This window comes from Ascaphus truei, chromosome 3, assembly GCF_040206685.1.
Source record: "Ascaphus truei isolate aAscTru1 chromosome 3, aAscTru1.hap1, whole genome shotgun sequence".
Taxonomy (NCBI): Eukaryota; Metazoa; Chordata; class Amphibia; order Anura; family Ascaphidae; genus Ascaphus; species Ascaphus truei.
In genome coordinates this window covers 145,300,519-145,323,395 of record NC_134485.1, presented here as the reverse complement: position 1 = coordinate 145,323,395, position 22,877 = coordinate 145,300,519, and the positions used below count along the sequence as shown (strand labels likewise).

Below are 22,877 nucleotides of genomic sequence, written 5' to 3'. Positions count from 1 at the left end.
GAGCGCCCGGCGACGCGTTCACCCCCGCAGCATCCCCTACTGGAGCGAAGGTGAGCGAGGGAGAAAGGGGAAACCGGAGGGCCAGAGGGGACCTGGCTACACAAGCATAAATATTTTGAAGTGTATGTGACCCGCCTTTTTAAGGAAGATGTGCACCAGTCTAAAAGCTTGGGTGTATGTTATGGTCAGCGCAAGGATGTCCAAGATGGATCTCAATATAAAAACAATAACAAATGCAAAAGAATATAATATTTTATTTCAAACAGGGGATTAGCGCCTGAACATGAATGTAATCCACACCAATTGGGGGTGACACTAAACATATGTGAAACAGATACTCACACAGCCATGTGTGAGCCACTTCCATTGATCTTCTTCTGGTTAAGCTGCAACATTACCCAACGGGCCAGTATTAATCTTTTATTTTATTGTGTATTTTGAATGATTATACTTTTTTCTGTGGTTTAACGTGTACACCTACATTCAGGGAGCGCCCCAGCTCATTTATATCATCCCCAGTCTAAAAGCACTTTTAACATGGGGTTGGTAGAGGGACTTGAGAGCGCACAGAGTATGTTGTGAGACACATGAAGGACAGTGTGTGGGGTTATATGGCGGTGACAGGGAGAAGCAGGGGGGCAGGGACCTTATCAGGTGTGAAGGGGCTGTAGGTTTTGTGGCTGCATGGGGTTGTAAAGCGAGTGCCGAGCACATGGTTAAAGCTGCAATTCAAGCTGCGGTTTAAAAAAAAATATATATATTTTTTTTACCATTCAATATGTGCATCAATACAATCTGCACACTGACAAGTGATTAGCTAAGCTGCAGATCGATCTGTTCTCCTGTAATTGATCGCTTTTCTCAGGGTTATTTAATTCAGTTCTTGCACAGTATTCTGGGCAATGTAGTTCCTGGAATGATTGACTGGACTGTAACTAGATACAATTGGTTCACTGCTAGAGAGAGGGCGGGTCTCAAAAGCCAGAGCCTATCAGAAGGGGAAGGGGCTGTCACTTTAGAAATGCTTCCTACATTAGGCCGCGTGTATAGTGGGCGTGCTTGCTGCGCCGTGCGCGCGGCACTTTTCATTGGCTGTGGTTAGCCAGCCTTTCTATAATAGGGCCGCGTGCGCGCACGGCTGTGAGCGTGGAGCCAGCCGACGGGGGGAAAACAGGGAAAAGTAAATTTTCGCGCTGCTACCGCCGCTGTAATGTATGTGTATGTATGAATATATATTTATCAACATTGCACAATAAAAATTATTTTTATTTATACAAGTCGGTTTTTTTTATTTAAAAAATATTATTTACTGTAATAAATTATTAACTCACACAATACACACAGAGCAAGTGACACACACACACACACACACACACACACACACACACACACACACACACACACACACACACACACACACACACACACACACACACACACACACACACACACACTTGTGAAAGGCGTGAATAAAAAATACAAGTTGAGGGTTAAATTGCAGAATGACAAATGAGTTTATTTGCGTGCAGGTGCAAACAGGAGACAGCTTATAAACACAAGCTCTCTGACTCACTAGTATATGGCCTACAAGACATATTTATACCCTAATACTAAAGCTCACGCCCCCTTTATGAGGCGGCTCGTACGTCATTACATATGCGTATAAGGTAAACAAATATGAATATGAGAACATTAATTTAATAACATAAAATGCATAAGAATAACAACAAATGAATTGAGTCAGCTAGAAAATCATTATGCAAACTTGTAACCTTTCCTCTACATATGTCGGGGTCTGCTAGGTTTGTGTATTTCTTGCAGGGGTACATTTGCACAGAAAACTAGTCAGGATGAGAATCCTAGCTAGAAAAAACCCCCAGAATTGCACTCTATGGGGACATGAGGTGGAACAAAATATAAACCCAAGCTAGTAGCCTAAAGTGCCAAAAAGACGCAAAACAAAAAAGTTTATTGGCATATAATAGGGAATATACACGTGGAGGTATAGGGTACAAGTGTGAAAATATTAGAATTAGGTGGTGCTAACCTGATATTCCAGAGGGTATAAAGCTCCTCTAAAGCCCACTAGGGATACCTGACATTCAGGAGAGAAGGAATCCCTGAATGTGTGTGATATGACGCATAGGAATATGTCCAGAAAGCATGTACGTATGGTATGAGGCGTGCCTCACGCAGGACACGTGCATTGTCGCAACGTGTCTACAGTGAGCATGCGCACCCGCTCAGCGCCACCCAGGTCGAGCCCCAAGGCTGCGGCCAGGCAGGGAGCGGGCGCGCTGGCGTTCATGCGCTGTGCCCTGCTCGGCCGGGCGATTCATGGCCGGCAAGGCGCGCGCTCGCCTGGAGGCGCGGGCACGACATCACGGAGCTGGTTCGCCCAATCACGTGACGCGCTTGCGAGCGGCAAATTCAAAATTGCTTGCTCTGAGCGCCGAGCGGGCGCCACCCTGGACGAAGCCTAAGGCTGGGCTCATTGGGCGAACCGCTCACGTGACTGGACCTGCGCTCCCTTGACCGCTTGAATTTAAAACATTTCTAAGACTTACGCTTCCGCACGCTTGCGTAAGCGAGCCCCTGCTAAAGCCGCTCTCATTGCGCCTGCAGGGGCTCGGTGCCGAGAAGCAGCGCGCCTCAGCACGGGTCAGCGCTTTAAGGGTTAATAAAATGCGATGACACCTGTGCGAGAGATTCTAAAGCTCAAATCTGTGAGAGACCGGAGGCCAAATAATCCCCAAGTCATGGAAATGCACTGATTCCTCATCAGTGAGCCTCGAAATCAGCGGCCCTGGCCCCACATCAGTGACACTCCCGGGAAGCCAGCGGCAGGAGACGGGAGGCGCAGCCTGGCGGCCAGAAACCCTCCGCTGCAACGCGTCAGCGTCATGCACATGTCTGGCAGCGAATGGGTTACGGGGGCAGGCTGAGCCCGGACGTCATTGTCCCATGATGCACCGGGCTGGATACATTTAAAAAAGGCGCCGCGTTGTTATCGCTGTTGGTCCTGTCTGTCCGCTGCTCCGAGCCCCCGGGGGCTGTTGCTGTGGTTTAGGTCAGTAGGGTTCTTTCGCTTATTTTTGTGGCGCCGGTGCGTGTGGGAGGTGTCTGTCTGTGTGCGTGCGTGGGGGGTGATAGCTGAAGCTGTGTGTGGCTGTGTGGCTGTGTGGCTGTGTGTGGGGGATGGGGGGGGGTAAGAGGAGAGAAGCTGCCTGTGTGTGTGGGGGGGTAAGAGGAGAGAAGCTGCCTGTGTGTGTGGGGGGGTAAGAGGAGAGAAGCTGCCTGTGTATGTGGGGGGGGGGGGGAGAAAAGCTGCCTGTGGGGGGGGGGTAAGAGGAGAGAAGCTGCCCGTGTGTGGAGGGGGGGGAGAAAAGCTGCCTGTGGGGGGGGGGGGGGGAGAGGAGGAGAGAAGCTGCCTTCCTGTGGGGGGGGAGAGGAGGAGAGAAGCTGCCTATGTGGGGGGGGGGGGAGAGGCTGCCTGTGTGTGGGGGAGAGAGAAGCTGCCTATATGTGTGTGGGGAGGTAAGAGGAGAGAAGCTGCCTGTGTGTGTGGGGGGGTGGGGGAGAGAAGCTGCCTGTGTATGTGGGGGGGGGGGAGAAAATCTGCCTGTGGGGGGGGGGAGTAAGAGGAGAGAAGCTGCCCATGTGTGGAGGGGGGGGGAGAAAAGCTGCCTGTGGGGGGGGGGGGGAGAGGAGGAGAGAAGCTGCCTTCCTGTGGGGGGGGGGGGGAGAGAGGAGGAGAGAAGCTGCCTATGTGGGGGGGGGGGGAGAGAGGCTGCCTGTGTGTGTGTGGGGGAGAGAGAAGCTTCCTATGTGTGTGTGTGTGGAGGGCGGGGCGGGGGGGGGGCGAGAGAAGCTGTGTATGGGAGGGGGGAGAGAGAAGCTGCGTGTGTGGGGGGGGGGGAAGAGGCTGTGTGTGGGGGGGGGGGAGAGAAGCTGCCTGCGTGTGTGGGGGGGGGGGGGGGAGAGAGAGGCTGTGTGTGTGTGGGGGGGGGGGGGGAGGGGAGAGAGAGAAGCTGCCTGTGTGTGTGGGGAGGAGGGGAAAGTTGAGAGAGAAGCTGTCTGTGTGTGTGGGGGAGGGGAGAGAGAAGCTGTCTGTGTGGGGGGGGAGAGAGAAGCTGTCTGTGTGGGGGGGAGAGAGACGCTGTCTGTGTGTGTGGGGGGGGGGGAGAGAAGCTGCGTGTGTGTGGGGGGGGGATGGAAGAGAAGGTGTGTGTGTGTGTGTGTGTGTGTGTGTGTGTGTGTGTGTGTGTGTGTGTGTGTGTGTGTGTGTGTGTGTGTGTGATGGAAGAGAAGCGGTGTGTGTGTGATGGAAGAGAAGCTGTGTGTGTGTTTGTGTGTGTGTGTGTGATGGAAGAGAAGGTGTGTGTGTGTGTGTGTGATGGAAGAGAAGCTGTGTGTGTGTGTGTGTGTGTGTGTGTGTGTGTGTGTGTGTGTGTGTGTGTGTGTGTGTGTGTGTGTGATGGAAGAGAAGCTGTGTGTGTGTGTGATGGAAGAGAAGCGGTGTGTGTGTGATGGAAGTGAAGCGGTGTGTGTGTGATGGAAGTGAAGCGGTGTGTGTGTGATGGAAGAGAAGCTGTGTGTGTGTGATGGAAGAGAAGGTGTGTGTGTGTGTGTGTGTGATGGAAGAGAAGCTGTGTGTGTGTGTGTGTGTGTGTGTGTGATGGAAGAGAAGCTGTGTGTGTTGAGAGAAGCTGCCTGGGGGGGGGAAGGGGGAGAGAGGTAGGTGTGTGTGTGTGTGTATAGAAGCTGCCTGTGTGTGAGGGGGGAGAGAAGCTGCCTGTGGGGGAGTGGGGGGAGAGAAGTTGCCTGTGGGGGGGGGGGGGGGGGGAGGGGGAGAGAAGCTGCCCAAAAGCCCAGTGTGGGGTTCAGTACATCTGTCACCAGGGATAAGGTGAAGAGTTACAGGTGTTTTAAGTTAAAATGTAGAATGTCAGCTCTTCGGCCCGGGCATTTTGTATGCATTACTGTGACTGTGTGAAAAATACCCCCAACCTACACGGGGCATAAGGGGTTAATGTTTATCCCCATACTCCAGTCAGGTAAAACACTGAGCAGGTTTGTTTTATTAAAATAAGATTAAAACCACATGAAAGCCAGTAGCTCATTTTAGTTAGACGCATCCTAGAAAGATGATATTTGGTGTGGGCATTACTGAGGTACGAACACATAGAGGGGTTATGTTTTTGAGCATTAAAGTTCACCCCCAGTATTAAATGAATGTCCCCTATAATTTTGGTATTTTAAAGTTATAAGAGTAAGGAAATTAACATTATAGACAGGAGGGGATTCGCCGTCATTCAGCCCAGAACAGGTGATGACACTTAGGGTGTGTAATCCTGGGCTTTGAAATGCAGGATTAAAAATAAAAAAAATCTCCTGAGCTTCAAAGAAATAGAGTGCAAGCTATTTGGTCAAAGGGGGCCTTATGGCTACTAGATCAAATGGACATTTTTGTCTATTTTTCTTCTTGCTGCCCGCGGCTGAAGCAAAAGAGATCTGGGGTCCCTGGCTTCGGCGTTTTCCTGGAGGACATCCCCCCTCCTTCCCTTTCTATTTCCCCCGGCTGATCGGGTGTCCCACGGGACTGATCGGAGCGGCGATCAGGGGATTTTAACTATTTTCCCCGTCGGGTGCACAGAGCTTCCCTAGCCTGTGTGCACCCGCATTGATGTTGCGCGCACCCCGTAAAACTAATTTTTAAAAAATTGTTGATTAGTCTTTCTAAGGCTGTGTTTATAGTACTGGCTTCGGCAACAACTCCATGTAGTCAGTAGCGGCCGGCCATAGTGGGTGCGACAGCGACGTGTGATGTCACCGCTACCAAAATCGCTGTAGTCAAAAGAATTTGAGATTTGCAAAGACAGCAACACCACGTTACTGGGAGCACCCAATCACATAGCTCCTTGCCGCCAGCAACATCTGCAACTCTTGTAGCGAGTACTATAAACGCAGCCTAAGGAAGCAAATGACTCTATTATGGGAAGAGGTTTACATTTTGACCCCCTGATTCTTTACGTTAGAATACGACCCAAGTTTGAGTACAAAGGAGCAATCAATATGTACGCAGACTACTTCAAATAGTCTTACCAGAAAGTGTAATTTCTTCCAAAATGTTCTTGGAATGAAGAGAATCGGTGGCATATAGTATTCTGTTTAAATGGTATAATGTTACGTAATCCCACTGCTGGGATTTTAGCTGATTGTGACGCTGCGGTCGCTGGAAATATTGAAATGACTTCCAGCGGTCGTGACCAAGCCGCTGCGTCGCGCTTACTATAAGCGCACGCAACGGCGTGAATGCATTTGTTTTGACGCAACGTCGCCGGCACTATAAGCGCGGCTTTACAAATAAATAACTGTGATAGCTTTCAAAAACATACAACAACCCTATCAAGTCTTGCAAACTTTTTTTTAAATGAAATAAAATAGTGCCTACAAATTCATTTAGAACATTTATTATCAATGTACGTGTCACATTTTGCTGGCTTTCTTTGCTCATTCTTTTTGAAGACCACAACTAGGGATTACTTTGTGTACTGTATATGTAAATACAAACACATACTGAATTGTAGGAAACATTAGATATATATTTTATACAGATAATTTAACGTCCTGATACCAGTAGTGTCTATGCCCATTCAACTAATCTGTATTTGCTTAATCCTTGTAGTAATTTATATATATTTTTTGTTTGTTTCTCCTTTCCCCAAATAATGGATTCATTTGATGACAGTCTTGCGCCTGCCAGACCTTCATATCTTGGCACGGATATAGATTATCAGGAAAGAGAAGCACAAGACGCTGATCTCAGAACGAACCTCCCTGAGCGGTTTTTATTGTTGGGAGGTTCTGAATCGAGCTCTAACCAGGTATTCTTGTCGGCAAAGCAGAAAAGACCTAAAAACAAAGCTGTCTGTTGCAGGGTTTGTTTACCATATCGTTACTTAAATTTATATTATGCCTGTACTGTAAACCAGTTTGTTTTTTTAGCTGGTTATATACATAGTTTGTGCATGCTGTCCATAGGCTTATCCTGGTCTTGGAAACTTGGCACTTGGTTCTCATGTATCTCAGGTTAGTGCCCCACTGCGTGTGCGTGCCTGTGTCTTAATTAAGAGGAGTATGTAATTGGGTAATTACAAAAAAACTTGAGTAATTGTAGGACAATCCGCTACTTGACAATTGTAGGATGCCTAAAAAAAAAATGCAAAATGGCTATTTTATTCCAATAAATAAGTTATACATATTAATGATCTATGTAAGCTATATTACAAAAAGGCTACAAGTTCATTGCTGTGCTGCGTTTCCTAGGTCAATAATTCAATAATGGAAAATGGCAAGGGGCACTACAATTACTGGCACTGAGAGCTAAGCCGTAAAGCACCTTACTGCCCATTGAAGTGGAGGTTTTTCAGATGGCTACGTTGTTGCATAAGGAATGAGCTTTACAGAAGGAAAATGCACTATATCTGCATGTGATCTGACATAACTCTGACATTAATTGTGTAATTCTTTCTCCATTTCTTTGAAGAAAAATGATTTGTATGGCAAAGAACCTATGCACGTTTACCTTCGTGTTCGACCCCTCACTACAACCGAGATTGAGAAAAATGAGTCCAAGGTCAGTGAAAGACGGAGAGAACCGATCTATTCTTTCCCATTTATAGAAGGTTTATTGCATTTTGCTCCTGTTTCATTAGGACTGTGTCAGTATTCAGGACTCCTGCAGTGTGTTGGTGAAGGCGCCACAGACTTCCCTGACCGGCCGACTGAGTGACAAAGCCAGAGCCCATATTGCTCAGAATTTCACTTTTACACAAGTAAGAGAACATGACTTCTTACTGGAGTCAATGAAATGTATCCTGCTAGAAGTGACCATAATATTCCTTTTTGGTGCTTGCATAATTCTTGGTTAAAGTGTGTATGAATATCTAGCGCAGCAGATGTAGGGCACAATATTTCCATTTGCCTGCTTGCCACTTTCAACTGTAAACCCCTCCCTGCTGATCAGACCTTTTTCCTGCTTCCAGTGCTGACAAACGCCACTCGTCAGAAGTGCCGCAGCAGTGCAGGGACGACTCCTCTGTTTTGTCCTCCGCAAAACAAAAACACCAGAAATTAAATCCTGTATATCAAGTATCGGATGTTAATGGAAGCCTGGCACTTCGACACTATCTCCAGTTTTTTATTTTTTTTTAAAGTGCCAGGTTTGCATAGACATTAAGCAGTACTGCAGTGGCCAAGCATGAGCTAATTTGGGGGTTCCAGCAGAGTATTTATGTAGCTTGCAGCTTCTGAGCCTGGATGGGATTGGCAGGGTTAACTTTTTAGTGGTTCCGTGCTGGAACTCAGGGAAGCAGCCTGCATAGCGGAGGGAACACTGACAAGGCAGAGAAAGCACTAACACCCCACCCTCCCTAACAGAAACATTACAATGGGAGCCACACAAAAAAACTTGCATATATATATAAAAAAAAAAGTTGTGTGTGCTGTGCACGCGCATAGTAAGTGAAACTTCTTTGTGTGTTGTCAGCAACATATAAAGTAACAATATTAGGCCCGTGCCATAGAGGGGTGGGGAGAGCGGAGGCGCGCTGAGGCTCGCCTGCTTCAGTCAGCGCGATTGCACAGACTTGCAGGCGCGAAGGCAGCCGGGGGGAGGTGGTTGGAGGCGGGGCAGTGACGTTGCTGGGCCAATCGCCCGCGACGCACTGATGTCAATGTCACGGCGCCGACGTCACGGCGCCGGGACGTTGACGCTGCTGTGCTGTGATTGGAGGTTTTCAGCCGACACAGGTGGTGTAGGTGGGTGGTCTGCGCTCCGTGTCCTCTTCTCATATGTCAGAGGGCGTGTGGAGGGAACGGCGCCACTGCCGGCCGCTTCTGCGCATGCGTGGCGTCCGTCAGTGGCGCCATCACTACTGCTCATGCGCAGCATAAGTCAGCGGCCGTGTGGGGGTAGCAGCGGCCGTTAAGAACGGCGCCGCCGGCTATTGCCGCGTCATGTGACAGCGGGCGTGTGGGGGGAGCAGCGGCCGTTAAGAACGGCGCCGCCGGCTATTGCCACGTCATGTGACAGCGGGCGTGTGGGGGGAGCAGCGGCTATCGTGACGTCATTTCCGTTTCACATTTTCGTCTCCATGAAGGAGTTTTGTTCCATTAAAATTGACTAGGTGCCACTAAAGAAGTTTTTCACTTCAAAAACAACCATTTAAAAATCTGTTAGAGGGAAATACAACTGTTTTTTCCAATGAAAAACCCAAAAAGCAAGACATGCAGAAGAATGCAAAATGAAAACACAACATATTGTATACATAGCCAAGCCAGATATACAGAGACACAGAGCATGTAATGGGACAAAACAGGATCCCAAAAAGAGCCAGACCTGCCCCCCACAGAGTGGGTGTTAAACTCCAGGCAGTTGTATGGCAAGTGAAAAATATGTATTTGGCTAATCGGAAATTGTGTAAAATATATTTTAATAGTTTCAAATACATTTGCTACCTGCGCGCACAGCATATTGTGTTTTTTTTCCTTTCTTATAGTTGTAAATAAATTTGTGCTCAACATGGGACAGCTTTGCAATGAATAACCTCTGAATTCTGCTCATTTACATATTTAAGACTCTCCCCGGATGGTAGTTACATTGATAGCTGCTTTTTCCTGTCGAATTAGATAGTGTCAAACTGTAATAAACTAATCACACTGCAGTGCCGTAGAACTATATTTCTGCCACCGATGCAGCAAAATGTATTTCTGGTTGTTCATCCAGAGGGGGTAAAATAAATCATAAACACTACTTATTTTAAAAAGGACAAGTGATGCTGTGTGTGTGTTTTTTTTAACTAACCTTGTGCATGTAAAAAAAATTAATCTGTCATCCTGATTTGTGTGAGTTTTGGTTTATTTTTTTAAATTAGCAGAAACCTTTGTGGTAACTCATCTTTACCATAGGTCTTTGGTCCTGAGACATCACAAACACAGTTTTTTGATGGTACTATGAAGCAACAAGTGATGGACTTTATGGAGGGTCAGAATCATCTCCTTTTCACATACGGTGTGACTAATGCGGGCAAAACATGTACATTCCAAGGTAATGTACTTTGTGTATTTGTTTGAACTATTTAATATATTCTGTTTTATTCTAACAAAATACCAAAAATATGGAAGGCATGTGCCTGCTGGTCCTATTGAATTCGTATTCATCTATATTACAACTATAACTAGGGTGATTAACCAAAGATAAAGCTGTAATGTATCTTGGATGATTAAGAATCTGAATACACAATCCTTTTCTCTGGCTGCTTTATTACCGTTTGCAACCACAAGATGTCACCCTCTCTCCAGTGATGTCCAGGTGACAGCGCCTGTTATAAAATTCACACAAAAGGACTTTTTTTCCCCCCCTCCCAAATAATAAAATTACAAATGATTTCCCAATTGTTCTTGATGGGCATTAATTCATGATATTGTGAGCATACTTCTATGGTTTCACTAGAGCTGGGGTGGCCAACTCCAAACTCAAGGGCCAAAAACTGGTCAGGTTTTCAGGATATCCCTGCTTCAGCATAGGTGGCTGTGGTTGACTGAGCCACTGATTGAACCTCGTGCTGAAGCAGGGATATCCTTAAAACCTGACCTTTTGGTGGCCCATGAGGACTGAAGTTGGTCACTCCTGCACTAGAGCTTCCAAAGGGGATATAGAAGTGAGGTCGCTGTTACTAACTAATAACAGGTAGGTAAGCAGGGACTTGGGACGATAACCCAACCGTGGAGACTAATTAACTGGGGCACGAGTCATCATTTTGAAAGCAGCAATATCCACAGAAGCCTATATGAGTTTAACGCGCTTTTTGTGCTCTTCTCCTGGCCATGCCCAGCATTCCTCCCCCCCCCCCTCCCGCCACGGGAAGTACATTCAGACTGTCCGTTATTTTTTGTTTGTTTTTTCTCTGAACGGTTCTGGCCAGATATCTTAAGACATCCAACAACATCCAATGAATGTAAAAGATGCTCTCTACCGTTTGCTGGTTTCGGACAAAATGAAGGAAGGATAATATCTTGGTTTAAAAGAGAAAATGATACCACCTTTGGCAAACTGAAGTACTGGCCTGAGTTCTACTTGATCCTGATGGAACACCAACAATGGTTACTTTCTTGGTAGAGCTTGTAGTTCACTTATTCTACGAGCTGAAGTAACTGCTACCAACAAAATCATTTTCCACATTGCGTTTGGAAGCAAGACCGGCTTGAGAGGTTCAAACTGTGCCTTTGTGTGAGCGCCTGTAGAACTAGAGGCACACCCCATGGAGGCAGTGGCACTCTAACGTGAGGTTTCATTTAGAAAATTACCTGGAAAAAAACAGAAGTCCAGTGTGGCCATGTGTTTGTCTGGTAACGTTAAGGCGGACACTTGAACTTCCAAGTAACTGGTGCCAAGACCAGGTCAGGTCCCTACTGCAAGAATTCCAATATTGATGGATTTAAGTAGTTTATATGTCTAATACTGCACCACTGATCAAAACACTGCCATATTCTGTGATGGGTTTTGGAGATGGAGGCCTTTTTTGCCTGCTTTAAGGTTTGTACAGTTTTGTTTTTTAGGCCCTTGCTGTGTAACAGTCTCCAGTCACCTTCCATGCCGATAAAGACGGGCTCTGTGGATCAGGGTGATAAATCGGTCCCTGTGATAGATGAGGCGATATTGGTAACTCCCATTGTTGGTCTTTTACCATGCTGACGAGCAAGGGGAACCATGCCCTGCGTGGCCAAAACGGAATGATCGCCACTCTCTCTCCTCTGTCTTGCCTTCTCTTACTGAGTACAACTGGTATTGGGGGTACAGGAGGGAAGATCTATGCTAGTTACAACTTCCAATCGAACGAGAGAGCATCTATGCAGGAAGCGGCTGGGTGAGCGACACTTTAACAGACGTTTTACGAGCTTCGCGTTTTCGGCTGTAGCCATCAGATCCATCTGTGGTACGCCCCCAATTTTGAGTAATGTGGCAAAATATGTCGTCTGTTAGAGACCATTCTCCTGGCAAGACTGTTCACCGACTGACTGCCCTTGTATTTCAACTTCCTGGAATATATATTGCTTCAGGGCACTGTCTCAGAGGAGGATGTGTCGCTGTTGATCGCCTCTTCCCCCCTCTACCACTTGCCCTCTTGACCCCATTCCCTCCCATCTCCTAAAACCTCTTGCTCCTACTATAATACCTACGCTCACACACATTTTTAACTCCTCCCTCTGCTCTGGAACCTTTCCATCCTCCTTCAAACATGCAACAGTCATACCATTACTCAAAAACAGCAAGCTTGACCCTACCTGTCTTTCTAACTATCGACCTGTCTCCCTCCTGCCTTTTGCCTCTAAACTCCTTGAACGTCTTGTATTCTGTCGCTTGCTCCATTTTCTCAACACCTATTCTCTCCTAGACCCTCTACAATCTGGCTTCCGCACTGCTCACTCCACGGAAACAGCCCTCACTAAAATAACTGACGACCTCCATGCTGCCAAAGACAGATGTCATTACACTCTGCTCATATTACTCGACCTCTCTGCAGTATTTGACACCGTGGACCACCCTCTTCTCCTTCACATTCTCCATACTCTTGGTATTTGGAACAAAGCTCTATCCTGGATCTCCTCTTACCTCTCCCATTGTACTTTCAGTGTCTCTTCTGCTAACACCTCCTCCTCTATTAATCTCTCTGTGGGGGTACCCCAGGGCTCTGTCCTGGGACCTCTTCTCTTTTCTCTGTACACACTCTCTCTAGGTGACCTAATAACATCTTTTGGGTTTAAATATCACCTCTATGCTGACGACACACAAATATACTTTTCAACACCCGACCTTACACCTGCTGTACAAACCAAAGTTTGTATCCCTACCTACCAATTAGACTGTAAGCTCCTCGGGGAGTGGGGGGAGAGAGGGAGGGGGGAGAGTGGGAGGAGGGGGGAGAGTGGGAGGAGGGGGGAGAGGGTGGGAGGGGGAGGGAGAGTGGACGGGAGGGGGGGGGGAGGGAGAGTGGATGGGAGGGGGGGGAAGGGAGAGTGTGGACGGGAGGGGGGGGAGGGAAAGTGTGGACGGGAGGGGGGGGGGAGAGTGTGGACGGGAGGGGGGGGAGTGTGGACGGGAGGGGGGGGGGAGTGTGGACGGGAGGGGGGGGGGAGTGTGGACGGGAGAGAGTGTGGATGGGAGGGGGGGAGGGAGAGTGTGGATGGGAGGGGGGGGAGGGGGAGTGTGGGGGGGGAGGGAGAGTGTGGACGGGAGGGGGGGAGGGAGGGAGAGTGGGGAGGGGTGGGGGGAGAGTGGGGACGGGAGTGGTGGGGACGGGAGGGAGGGAGAGTGTGGAAGGGAGGGGGGGGAGGGAGGGTGTGGACGGGAGGGGTGGGGGGAGGGAGAGTGTGGACGGGAGGGGGGGAGGGAGAGTGTGGACGGGGGGGAGAGTGTGGACGGGAGGGGGGGAGGGAGAGTGTGGACAGGAGGGGGGGAGGGAGAGTGTGGACAGGAGGGGGGGAGGGAGAGTGTGGACGGGAGGGGGGGAGGGGGAGTGGGGGGGGGAGGGAGAGTGTGGACGGGAGGGGTGGGGGGAGGGAGGGAGAGTGGGGATGGGTGGGGGGAGAGTGGGGACGGGAGGGGTGGGGGGGAGGGGTGGGGGGAGCGTGGGGACGGGAGGGGTGGGGACGGGAGGGGTGGGGACGGGAGGGGTGGGAGGAGGGAGGGAGGGAGAGTGTGGACGGGAGGGGGGGAGGGAGGGAGAGTGTGGATGGGAGGGGTGGGGGGAGAGAGATTGTGGACGGGAGGGGTGGGGGGAGGGAGAGTGTGGACGGGAGGGGGGGGGAGGGAGAGTGTGGACGGGGGGGGGAGAGTGTGGACGGGAGGGGGGGAGGGAGAGTGTGGACAGGAGGGGGGAGGGAGAGTGTGGACGGGAGGGGTGGGGGGAGGGAGGGAGAGTGGGGAGGGGTGGGGGGAGAGTGGGGACGGGAGGGGTGGGGGGGAGGGGTGGGGGGAGAGTGGGGACGGGAGGGGTGGGGACGGGAGGGGTGGGGACGGGAGGGATGGGAGGAGGGAGGGAGGGAGAGTGTGGACGGGAGGGGGGGAGGGAGGGAGAGTGTGGATGGGAGGGGTGGGGGGAGAGAGATTGTGGACGGGAGGGGTGGGGGGAGGGAGAGTGTGGACGGGAGGGGGGGGGAGGGAGAGTGTGGACGGGGGGGAGAGTGTGGACGGGAGGGGGGGAGGGAGAGTGTGGACAGGAGGGGGGAGGGAGAGTGTGGACGTGAGGGGGGAGGGAGAGTGTGGACGGGAGGGGTGGGGGGAGGGAGGGAGAGTGTGGATGTGAGGGGGGGAGGGAGAGTGTGGACGGGAGGGGGAGGGAGAGTGTGGACGAGAGGGGGAGGGAGAGTGTGGGGGGGAGGGGGAGGGAGAGTGTGGACGGGAGGGGGAGGGAGTGTGGACGGGAGGGGGGAGGGAGAGTGTGGACGGGAGGGGGGGGGGGAGAGTGTGGACGGGAGGGGGGGGGGGAAGAGTGGATGGGAGGGGGGGGGGAGAGTGGACGGGAGGGGGGGGAGAGTGGACGGGAGGGGGGGGGAGGACAGAGAGAGAGGTGTGTGTGTGTGTGTGAGGCCAATGAGAGGTGTGCGGGGGCGGGCGGGCCAAGGGACCAATGAGATTGCCGCTAGGGACAGGGAACACAGTGAAACATACATACAATGCTTTCAGAAATATAGAGTAGATGAAGCGGCATATTGAATTGTAGATGGTGGTTAGTTTGCAAAGGTTGAGTTTGGGGTGCTGTACCAAATATTATGTTCCCATAGTCTATACTTGGTATTAGCGTCTGCTTTCGCGATGCGCTTTCGAACCAGAAGACTATGGCTGCGGCCCTGCTGGCGCTGATCGCGCTGATCGCGCTCATGCTTGAGTGGTGACATCACCAACTCTACAAGCATGAGCGCGGATGTCCTGTGAATTTTGTGCGTGCGGGGGGGTAACGGGGGGGGGGAAGGGTTGCATGGGGGTCCTATTGAGCGCACTTCGAACACTTTTTTTTTTGACTTGCCAAGCATGGGAGAGCGTTGTCCGCGCGCGCCGTGTGAGTGGTGACGTGAGAATTTACTTTGCATAAAGTGAACTCGGCAAGCGCCGCCTGCTCAGCACTAGCGGGGGACACAGCCAAAGTCTGAGGCCCCACTGCACGAGCCTGCACGTTCGCCTTGCGACCTGGCAGCGCGCGTAGAGTGCTGTAATGCGTTTTGAGGCGCGGGGACGTGGACAAAACGGGCTGTGGGCGCGGCCAAGATGAGGGGGTGGGGCCATGACGCCGGCCAAACTTGGAAAAAAAACCCCACACACAGCGCGCTCACACAGAACACACACAGCGCTCTCACACAGAACACACACAGCGCGCTCACACAGAACACACACAGCGCGCTCACACAGAACACACACAGCGCGGCATACTTCTCCCGCTCCCCCGCCACTCTGATTTGGCTCCCTGCCACACCACGTGACGCGTCACCACTCGGGATCACAAACTGGCTGTAGTCCCTGCCGTCTGACTCGTCACGGAGGGACCGGGGACAGCCAGGGAGCAGGTAAAGGACTGGTGAGAGGCGCATGTGCCGCTGGCTGCACTGGGGACCTACCCTTAGGGATGATTTGTTCCTCTAAAGTACACCTAATTTGGCTTAGATTTTGGATGTCAGGGTACCAATGTGAAACCCAAATGTTAAATGCGAGTCAAACCATGTGCCCAGATATTTAAAACTAGTAACTGGGGAAAGGATGGTGTTTAGAGCTGGTTCTGATTGGAAGCACTCAATTTAGCCTTGATCCCAAATACCATTGTCAGTCTTGTCGGCTGCCATTGGGAGCGTGCAGACTAATTCTCTCACGGGAATTGTGGATTACCGTTGCATTCGAACATATCAAAGTGCCTTTCACTTCCTTTCAGTTTTAGTATCGTGAACATTTTCCCCCCCCTCTGCCATAGCAATATGACGTCCCATGGTGACACATCTCGAGAAGTAGTCTGAAGCAAGGTAAGTGAAGTTTACAGAGGCCTTCGCTGCTTCCATGGCACTTAAATTAAGTGCCTTCGGGACGCGTGCAGGGCCTCTGTAAACCCCCGCAGATAATATTGCGCTCTTCAGTTTGAGCACCCCAGATCTAAACCATTCTTTAAGGGTATGGTTGTCCCTTTTTCTGTGGCCTTAACAAATGCATATACACACTTGCTTTCTTCCACAGATCTCCAATGGATACAAGTTTCTGATGCAAAAGAAGCATGCAGAATTTTAGCTTTAGGAAAAAAGTTTCAAAGTACTGCGTGCACTAAGCTGAATAGTTTGTCCAGTAGGAGGTAAGCATGCGTTAATAACTGTATGCGTTAATAACTGTATTGCTTACTATGCAAGTTTAAAACCTTTTTTGCTTTTTGTGTTATTCTACGCCTGATTGAAGAATACTCATAATGAATCTAATGCTTAATCTGTGTTTTATCCATTTCAATCTATTAAAATGCTGAAAGTTACTTAATGAGTCTGATGGGCAAAGAATACTTTTTTATCTTTGCAGTTGAAATTGAGGAAAATGAGGGTCAATTGTTGTGTAAAATACATTAACAAATTGCTATCTTTCAGTCACAGCATATTTACGGTTCGGCTATTAAAAATTAAAGATGCAAATAATCCGCAAGTGATAAAAGTCAGTGAGAAAGTGTGAATTATTTTTCTAGTTAATGCAAATTCTCATTAACGAATGCGAAAAAAGTAATAAAATTTTGTAAATTTTTTTTTTAAGACTCTCGCTGTGTGATTTGGCCGGATCTGAAAGATGCACGAAGACACAGAATGTTGGAGAAAGATTAAGGGGCTTATGCAGAGACGATCGCAATAGAAGGAAATATTGGCAACAAAATGGCCACAAATTTGCCATAATTTATGGGCGAATGCAGAGACCTGCGTTAGCTCGTTAACCAGAGGGATATTCAGAATGTTGGCGAGTTCAGACGTGCGAGATTCTCGCCATACCACGGCGCGATGTATACCCAACTTCTAACAGTCCTGCAGTGACGTCTCAGCAGGTCCGCTCTGCTCTCGCGAGAGCGGGAGTGTTTGAGTGACACTTTTTCAAGTACCTCACTCAGCAAGCGGGAAATCTGAATTTGCGCGGGCTGCTTAAGTGTTGAGACACAGAAGAATAGTCCGTTCACCTCACCGGTTAATCCAGTCAAAAACTGAAACTGTTTGCCTGTGTTGTGTCAAATTTATATCAATAACTGAATGTTGTCCTCTGTATACATGTGTTAACCCGTAACATTGTAAAGTGTTTGTTTTGCTGTCACTGTCAGTAGCAGCGTCTCCCTGTACAAAACGTTACATACCCTGCTTCAACGTTTATGTTTGTTTTTCCAGTGTTTAGGCTACATATTGTAGTATTTGGCCGTTCCATTTGTTTACTGTTACATTGTTTCCTTTTATAATTTTGTTTGCGTTGTGTGTCACTTTTGTGTGTTCATTGTCAACAGCGCGCTTAACCCACTGAAGTTTATAAACATGGCTGACGATGAGGGGGTTAATTCTGTCGCTGTTTCAGTTGGTGCACAGAGTTTTACTGTTCCTCCTTTACTTGGCGGACCGTCATCCTCCTTTGCAGGCAATGCGCCTGCAAACGTTGGTGGTGTGAGGGGTGCCGGTGTGAGCGTGCGGGGTTCTGGTGTGCGTGTGAGGGGTGGTGGTGTGCGTGTGAGGGGTGCTGGTGTGTGTGTGAGGGGTGCTGGTGTGCGTGTGAGGGGTGCTGGTGTGCGTGTGAGGGGTGCTGGTGTGCGTGTGAGGGGTGCTGGTGTGCGTGTGAGGGGTGCTGGTGTGCGTGTGAGGGGTGCTGGTGTGCGTGTGAGGGGTGCTGGTGTGCGTGTGAGGGGTGCTGGTGTGAGGGGTGCTGCTGTGGGTGTGAGTGGTGCTGCTGTGGGTGTGAGTGGTGCTGCTGTGGGTGTGAGTGGTGCTGCTGTGGGTGTGAGGGGTGCTGGTGTGGGTGTGAGGGGTGCTGGTGTGGGTGTGAGGGGTGCTGGTGTGGGTGTGAGGGGTTATGATGTGGGTGTGAGTGGTGCTGCTGTGGGTGTGAGGGGTGCTGCTCTGGGTGTGAGGGGTGCTGGTGTGGGTGTGAGGGGTGCTGCAGTGGGTGGGAGGGGTGCTGGTGTGGGGGTTGTTGGTCAGCGACAGAGGGCCGCTGCCCGTGTGCGTGCTGGAGATGTTTGTGGTAGTGGTGCTAGCTTCACAAGTGGCGCAGTAATGGCCGCTTCTCGTGGGAATTTGAGGCATCCAGGGATGGGTACGCCGCGCATACAAGTCAATAGCTCGTCTTTGGGGACAATCTGTGGCATGAACGAAGTACAGTCCATTGTGTGTCCGTCCCAGAGTGAGAATACTTCGTGGGTGTCAAGTGACCATTACATGCATTCCCTTCCTCTTGAGGAAGGAGAGTGCAGTACAGGGGACCATACTGCACAAATAAAAAAAAGAAATTTAAAATTTAATGATCAAGAGAATCATGTTCTTGTGAGCGGTGTGCTCCAACACTATGATCGAATTTTTGGCAACCTATCAGGTACAACATAATATAGAATGTAATCCTATGAAATGTGTGTGAAAATGATGATGTGTGGCTGTGGTCATATTGCATGGTGTGCATACTGTCACATCGGTGACATAAAACATAGCAGTTGAAACATTGTATCGCATATAACGCAATTAAAGTACTCCAGCTATCACTAAAATCATTAGCCTCTGCAATAGTTCCGTACGTACAATGTTATGTATACAAGTAGGCTTGCGGCCTACATCTCTACTGTATTAATGTATGTGAAGTGTCGCTGATGTTGACATCACTGGCATGTATTGTTGTTCACAACGTCTGACATAATGTGTGTGACAGTTATTTGTATACAGGTGATGCATACCAAAAAAAGGAAACATGTGAGAAAGTCAAAGCTAAACATGCACAGGTACATGGAATGTAATGAAAGTCAATAAAATTGCAAGTGCTGTAATGGGAACTATTTATTGTCTCCTGCGCAACTGTAGCTAAAACATCCGCCGTTACAAAGAGAATCTGTTGGGAGGAAATACGTCTGCATGTGGACGCCAACAGAGAACCCACAGCAACTGCAGGAAGCGCTTTGATGACATCAAGCAGAAGCTGAAAAAAAAAATCCAGCAAGGTTTGGAACATGCGGGTGGAACAGGCGGAGGTCCTGCTGCGGAGCAGTTCATATTGTCTCCATTGGAGGAGCAGCTTGCGGCAACCTTTCCGGCGGTACAAATTTCTGGAGTTCAGGGAGATTATGACATAGGAGTGTACCAGCAGCCTTTTCCACAAGGTTGGTGAAACAGTGAGGTACTTACTGTGTATCAAATATGTGTTTTGTGTGTATTCATACCTATGTGTGTCAATGTCATTTGATGTGTTGACCAACATGTCTAAACAGTTGGTGAACAGTACAACTAGATTAGACCTGTGTATCATTAAATAATTCCACAACTATACATGTTCTGCAAGACAACGACACAACTGCAACGTCCTGAGTTACCAATTCCAACATGCAAACGTATGACAATTTACTATGATTAGTAACATGTTGTACGAGGATGGTTCGGTTTTACTTAACTATATATTCATTTTCGCACATGCTTATCATGCTATGTGCATGTAAGTGTTGTTGTAAATCTTGTGTGCTGTTGCTTCGCATTTGTGATCGCCAATTAACTATATTTTTATTCACAGTGTGTCCGCCATCACACACATATGAAGAACAAATGCCCATGGAAGAGGAATGTACTTATGAAATTCCAGAATGTGTCTCTCCTTCGTCAATTGATGCAGAAGAAGGTGAGATGTAAACAATTAAACCAAATGTATGTGGGTGTGAATGCAGAAACATATATCTGGGCAATGGCAAACATGCAGAAACTGCAATGGTAAGGTGTTGCACGACTGATGACGGCAGCGTTACTCACGATAAATAACACGTACAAATGTACATGTTATGACTGTCACATAATGTGATGGTATTTTAAACTTATAGAACTGGTATGTTTCATGGTATAGTGCAGTGGTACAGTAGACATTCGCAATATATGCACGGGCTTCACTTTCCTATGCATTGTTAATGTACGCATTCTGCATGGTGTTGCAAACTGACTGTGTTACGCATGACATTAACGAATTAACACGCGTATAGGTTCCTCTAAAGCTACCTTTACATGTGATTATTGAGGTAGTGGGTATGTTGGCAGAACTGTTTGTCATAACGACGTAATTGCATAGTTTTTGCATGAATGCACACCTAGTAGCCTTTAAAAATAACAATTTTTTTCTTGCATCTAAGTTTCTATTGTTGAACGACTGTTTCCAAACGGACAAACTTCTTAAGTATGCGGTGCATACATCAAGGCCTCATGTTTCTGTCGGTAGTTACACCATTGACATGGACCTTCTAGTAGTTTGTATGTCATAATGGTGTGTCATATGGGAAAACATGTAAGAAAGTGGCATAAAGGGCACAAGTTATGTACGTCTTTTCAATCTCTGAAAAGTAATGCTAAATGTTCCTGTTCTTTCACAGACATGATTACTTTGGAAACGGTGTCTCCAAACGTCGCTCCCACCTGCGTTGTTCCAGAGGTCATGACAGCTTCACAAGCTACCAATCTAACTACCAAGCACGCAGATGCAGGGATTGAGAATCTCCTGAAATCCTTAGAAACAAGGGAGGAAAAAATGATGCTCCTCCATCAGGAGCGACATGACCAAATTATTGCAGTGCATGGAAAACTTTTGTCCGAACTTATGACCATCAAAGACATCATGCAACACACAAACGATCTGCTTTTCACTCATAATGGCTTTATGGGATCAATTGCCCAGTCACTTAAAAATAAAGTTGACAGAGAAAATGCCCAAACATCTGGTTCCACAACTACCCCTCCACAAGTAGCCCAACGCCACATTCCATTAGCTTCCCAATCGCTATTGGTTGGTGAAGTGGCTGACATATCACATATTACCCCCCACCCCGTACATACTACAGTTCCCTTAAAAGAAAACCCATGTGAAGGTGTGCATACATATGCAGAGAACACGACAGACCGTAGAAACAATCAGAAACTGCATCCGTGCCAAACTGCAAGGGAGTGTCCACAGCAACTGTTCATTGATGAGTTTCGACACGAAACAGTTGTAGATACTTTTCATAGTGTCAACTTTGTTCCAGCGCAGCAGAAGGGTACCCCAGGTCATATGCATGCACGTGGCCTGGGGAGAAGGTGTAGAAAAGGCAGTTACAGCAGAGGACGGGGTAGAAATTTACAAACATCTACATACACTTCTGGTGGCGGTAACATGTCGCCTTTCGTTCCACCAAAAGAAAGCAATATGGCTTACACTAAGGCATCCACTGTAAACAGAGGAAAAAGGAGAGAGATCCAGCGCTACACGGATTTCAAAATAATGAATTTATTGTGCCACACGACGTTTCGACCAACAGGTCTTTTTCAAGTGACAAGGCATACTCAAATGAGGGTCTACCTAGTATATATACCCTCCAACATTAATCAAACAAGTGAAAAAACAAGTGAAAACAGTTACATAATCACCCCAGCTGCTCCCAGTCCGCTTCCCCTGATCAGTGCTATCTCCATGCATAGCCAAAACAGTCCATGAGAGTTCATTTCCGGTTCCTGTGTCCATTTCCGGTCTGTGCGTTCCAGTGACGTCACGGGACTCTTCTGCGCATGCCCATGCGTTCCAGCACTGTCTTCGTCGCCCCGTCGATCTACAGTGACGTCAGTCTTCTTGCCTGAGTAGTTTATCCTTCCCTCGTGCTGCTGTGGGGGCTGTGTGTTCGCTCTATGAGCTGTAAGCCTTCCATCCTTCTGCGTCTCGATGTGGGAGGTGCTCCTGCGTCCTGTTTCTTCACTGTGAGATCTCTGGAATCTTGTAGTCCTTAATGTGTCCTGAAAATTTCTTTCTCTCTTTTCCTGCAATAAATATCCTTTAGTATGTGATCAGGGGTAGCTGTATATAGTGTGCTCCAGTGTCAATTTAAAATGTGCAAAATAAACATTTATTAAAAGTTTATGGAATGCTTATCAATCTATTTAGTCCTTACTCACTTAAAAGGCTTCTCACCAACAGCAGCCATGCCATATATGAAACATATAAGAAACAGTTTTATCTCCTATCAAGAAAACAGTTGTAGGATATGTAGTCATTTAGCCCTTTAGGATAAACTGTGTCCAACGTGTATGTCCAGAATGTCTCTCGTTGTAATAAAAGTGTATCTACATCGAATCCTGTGGACTTTCTTTGTATTAGTTCTATCCCCATTACACGAAGGGATGAGACTGGGTGGTTGTGGTCTGTACAGTGGTCAATAAAAACCGTATTCTCCGATTTATTATTTATCCTGCTCTTATGCTCAATAAATCTGGTTTTTAGACTCCTTTTTGTTTTACCCACATATAAAAGCCCACAGGGACATTTAATGATATAGATGACTTGTGTGGTAGTGCAGGTGATACGCTTATTGATTTTAAATTTTGCACCACTTCTTGGATGACAAAATACATTGCCTGTCATTAAACTGTTGCATACCGAACAATTAAAACACTTGTAGCAGCCTGCTTTTGGGTTACTTAAAAAATGTGTACTCACATAGTGCTCTTTTTTATCTGCTTTAATGAGAATATCCTTGATATTCTCTCCTCTTTTGTAGGCAAATCTCAGTGTTTCTTTACAAATGTTTCCTAATATCTGATCTGTTTGAAGAATTTTCCAATGTTTTTGCATG

General features: G+C 48.2%; 2 protein-coding genes across 4 annotated transcripts; both read left to right on the top strand.

The window, feature by feature from the left end:
• The first annotated feature begins 2,915 nt into the window (after positions 1-2,915).
• Positions 2,916-11,509, top strand: LOC142490674 (kinesin-like protein KIF20A). The gene is made up of 6 exons (XM_075593094.1): positions 2,916-3,070; positions 6,752-6,887; positions 7,550-7,639; positions 7,719-7,838; positions 9,973-10,111; positions 11,424-11,509. Exons 3-6 carry the CDS (start codon positions 7,577-7,579, stop codon positions 11,507-11,509), a joined length of 408 nt encoding a protein of 135 aa, XP_075449209.1. The 5' UTR covers positions 2,916-3,070; positions 6,752-6,887; positions 7,550-7,576.
• Positions 10,617-22,706, top strand: LOC142489225 (uncharacterized). 3 transcript variants are annotated; one of them, XM_075589622.1, is made up of 5 exons: positions 10,617-11,599; positions 16,280-16,391; positions 19,111-19,423; positions 19,811-19,915; positions 20,652-22,706. In XM_075589622.1, the coding sequence occupies exons 4-5, from the start codon at positions 19,843-19,845 to the stop codon at positions 21,746-21,748; spliced, it is 1,170 nt and encodes a 389-aa protein (XP_075445737.1). In that variant the 5' UTR covers positions 10,617-11,599; positions 16,280-16,391; positions 19,111-19,423; positions 19,811-19,842; the 3' UTR covers positions 21,749-22,706. The 3 variants fall into 3 exon arrangements, with proteins under 3 accessions (XP_075445737.1, XP_075445735.1, XP_075445736.1); XM_075589620.1 differs by having other exon boundaries at positions 19,111-19,406; positions 20,652-22,700; XM_075589621.1 differs by lacking the exon at positions 10,617-11,599 and having other exon boundaries at positions 16,198-16,391; positions 19,111-19,406; positions 20,652-22,700.
• Positions 22,707-22,877: the final 171 nt, after the last annotated feature.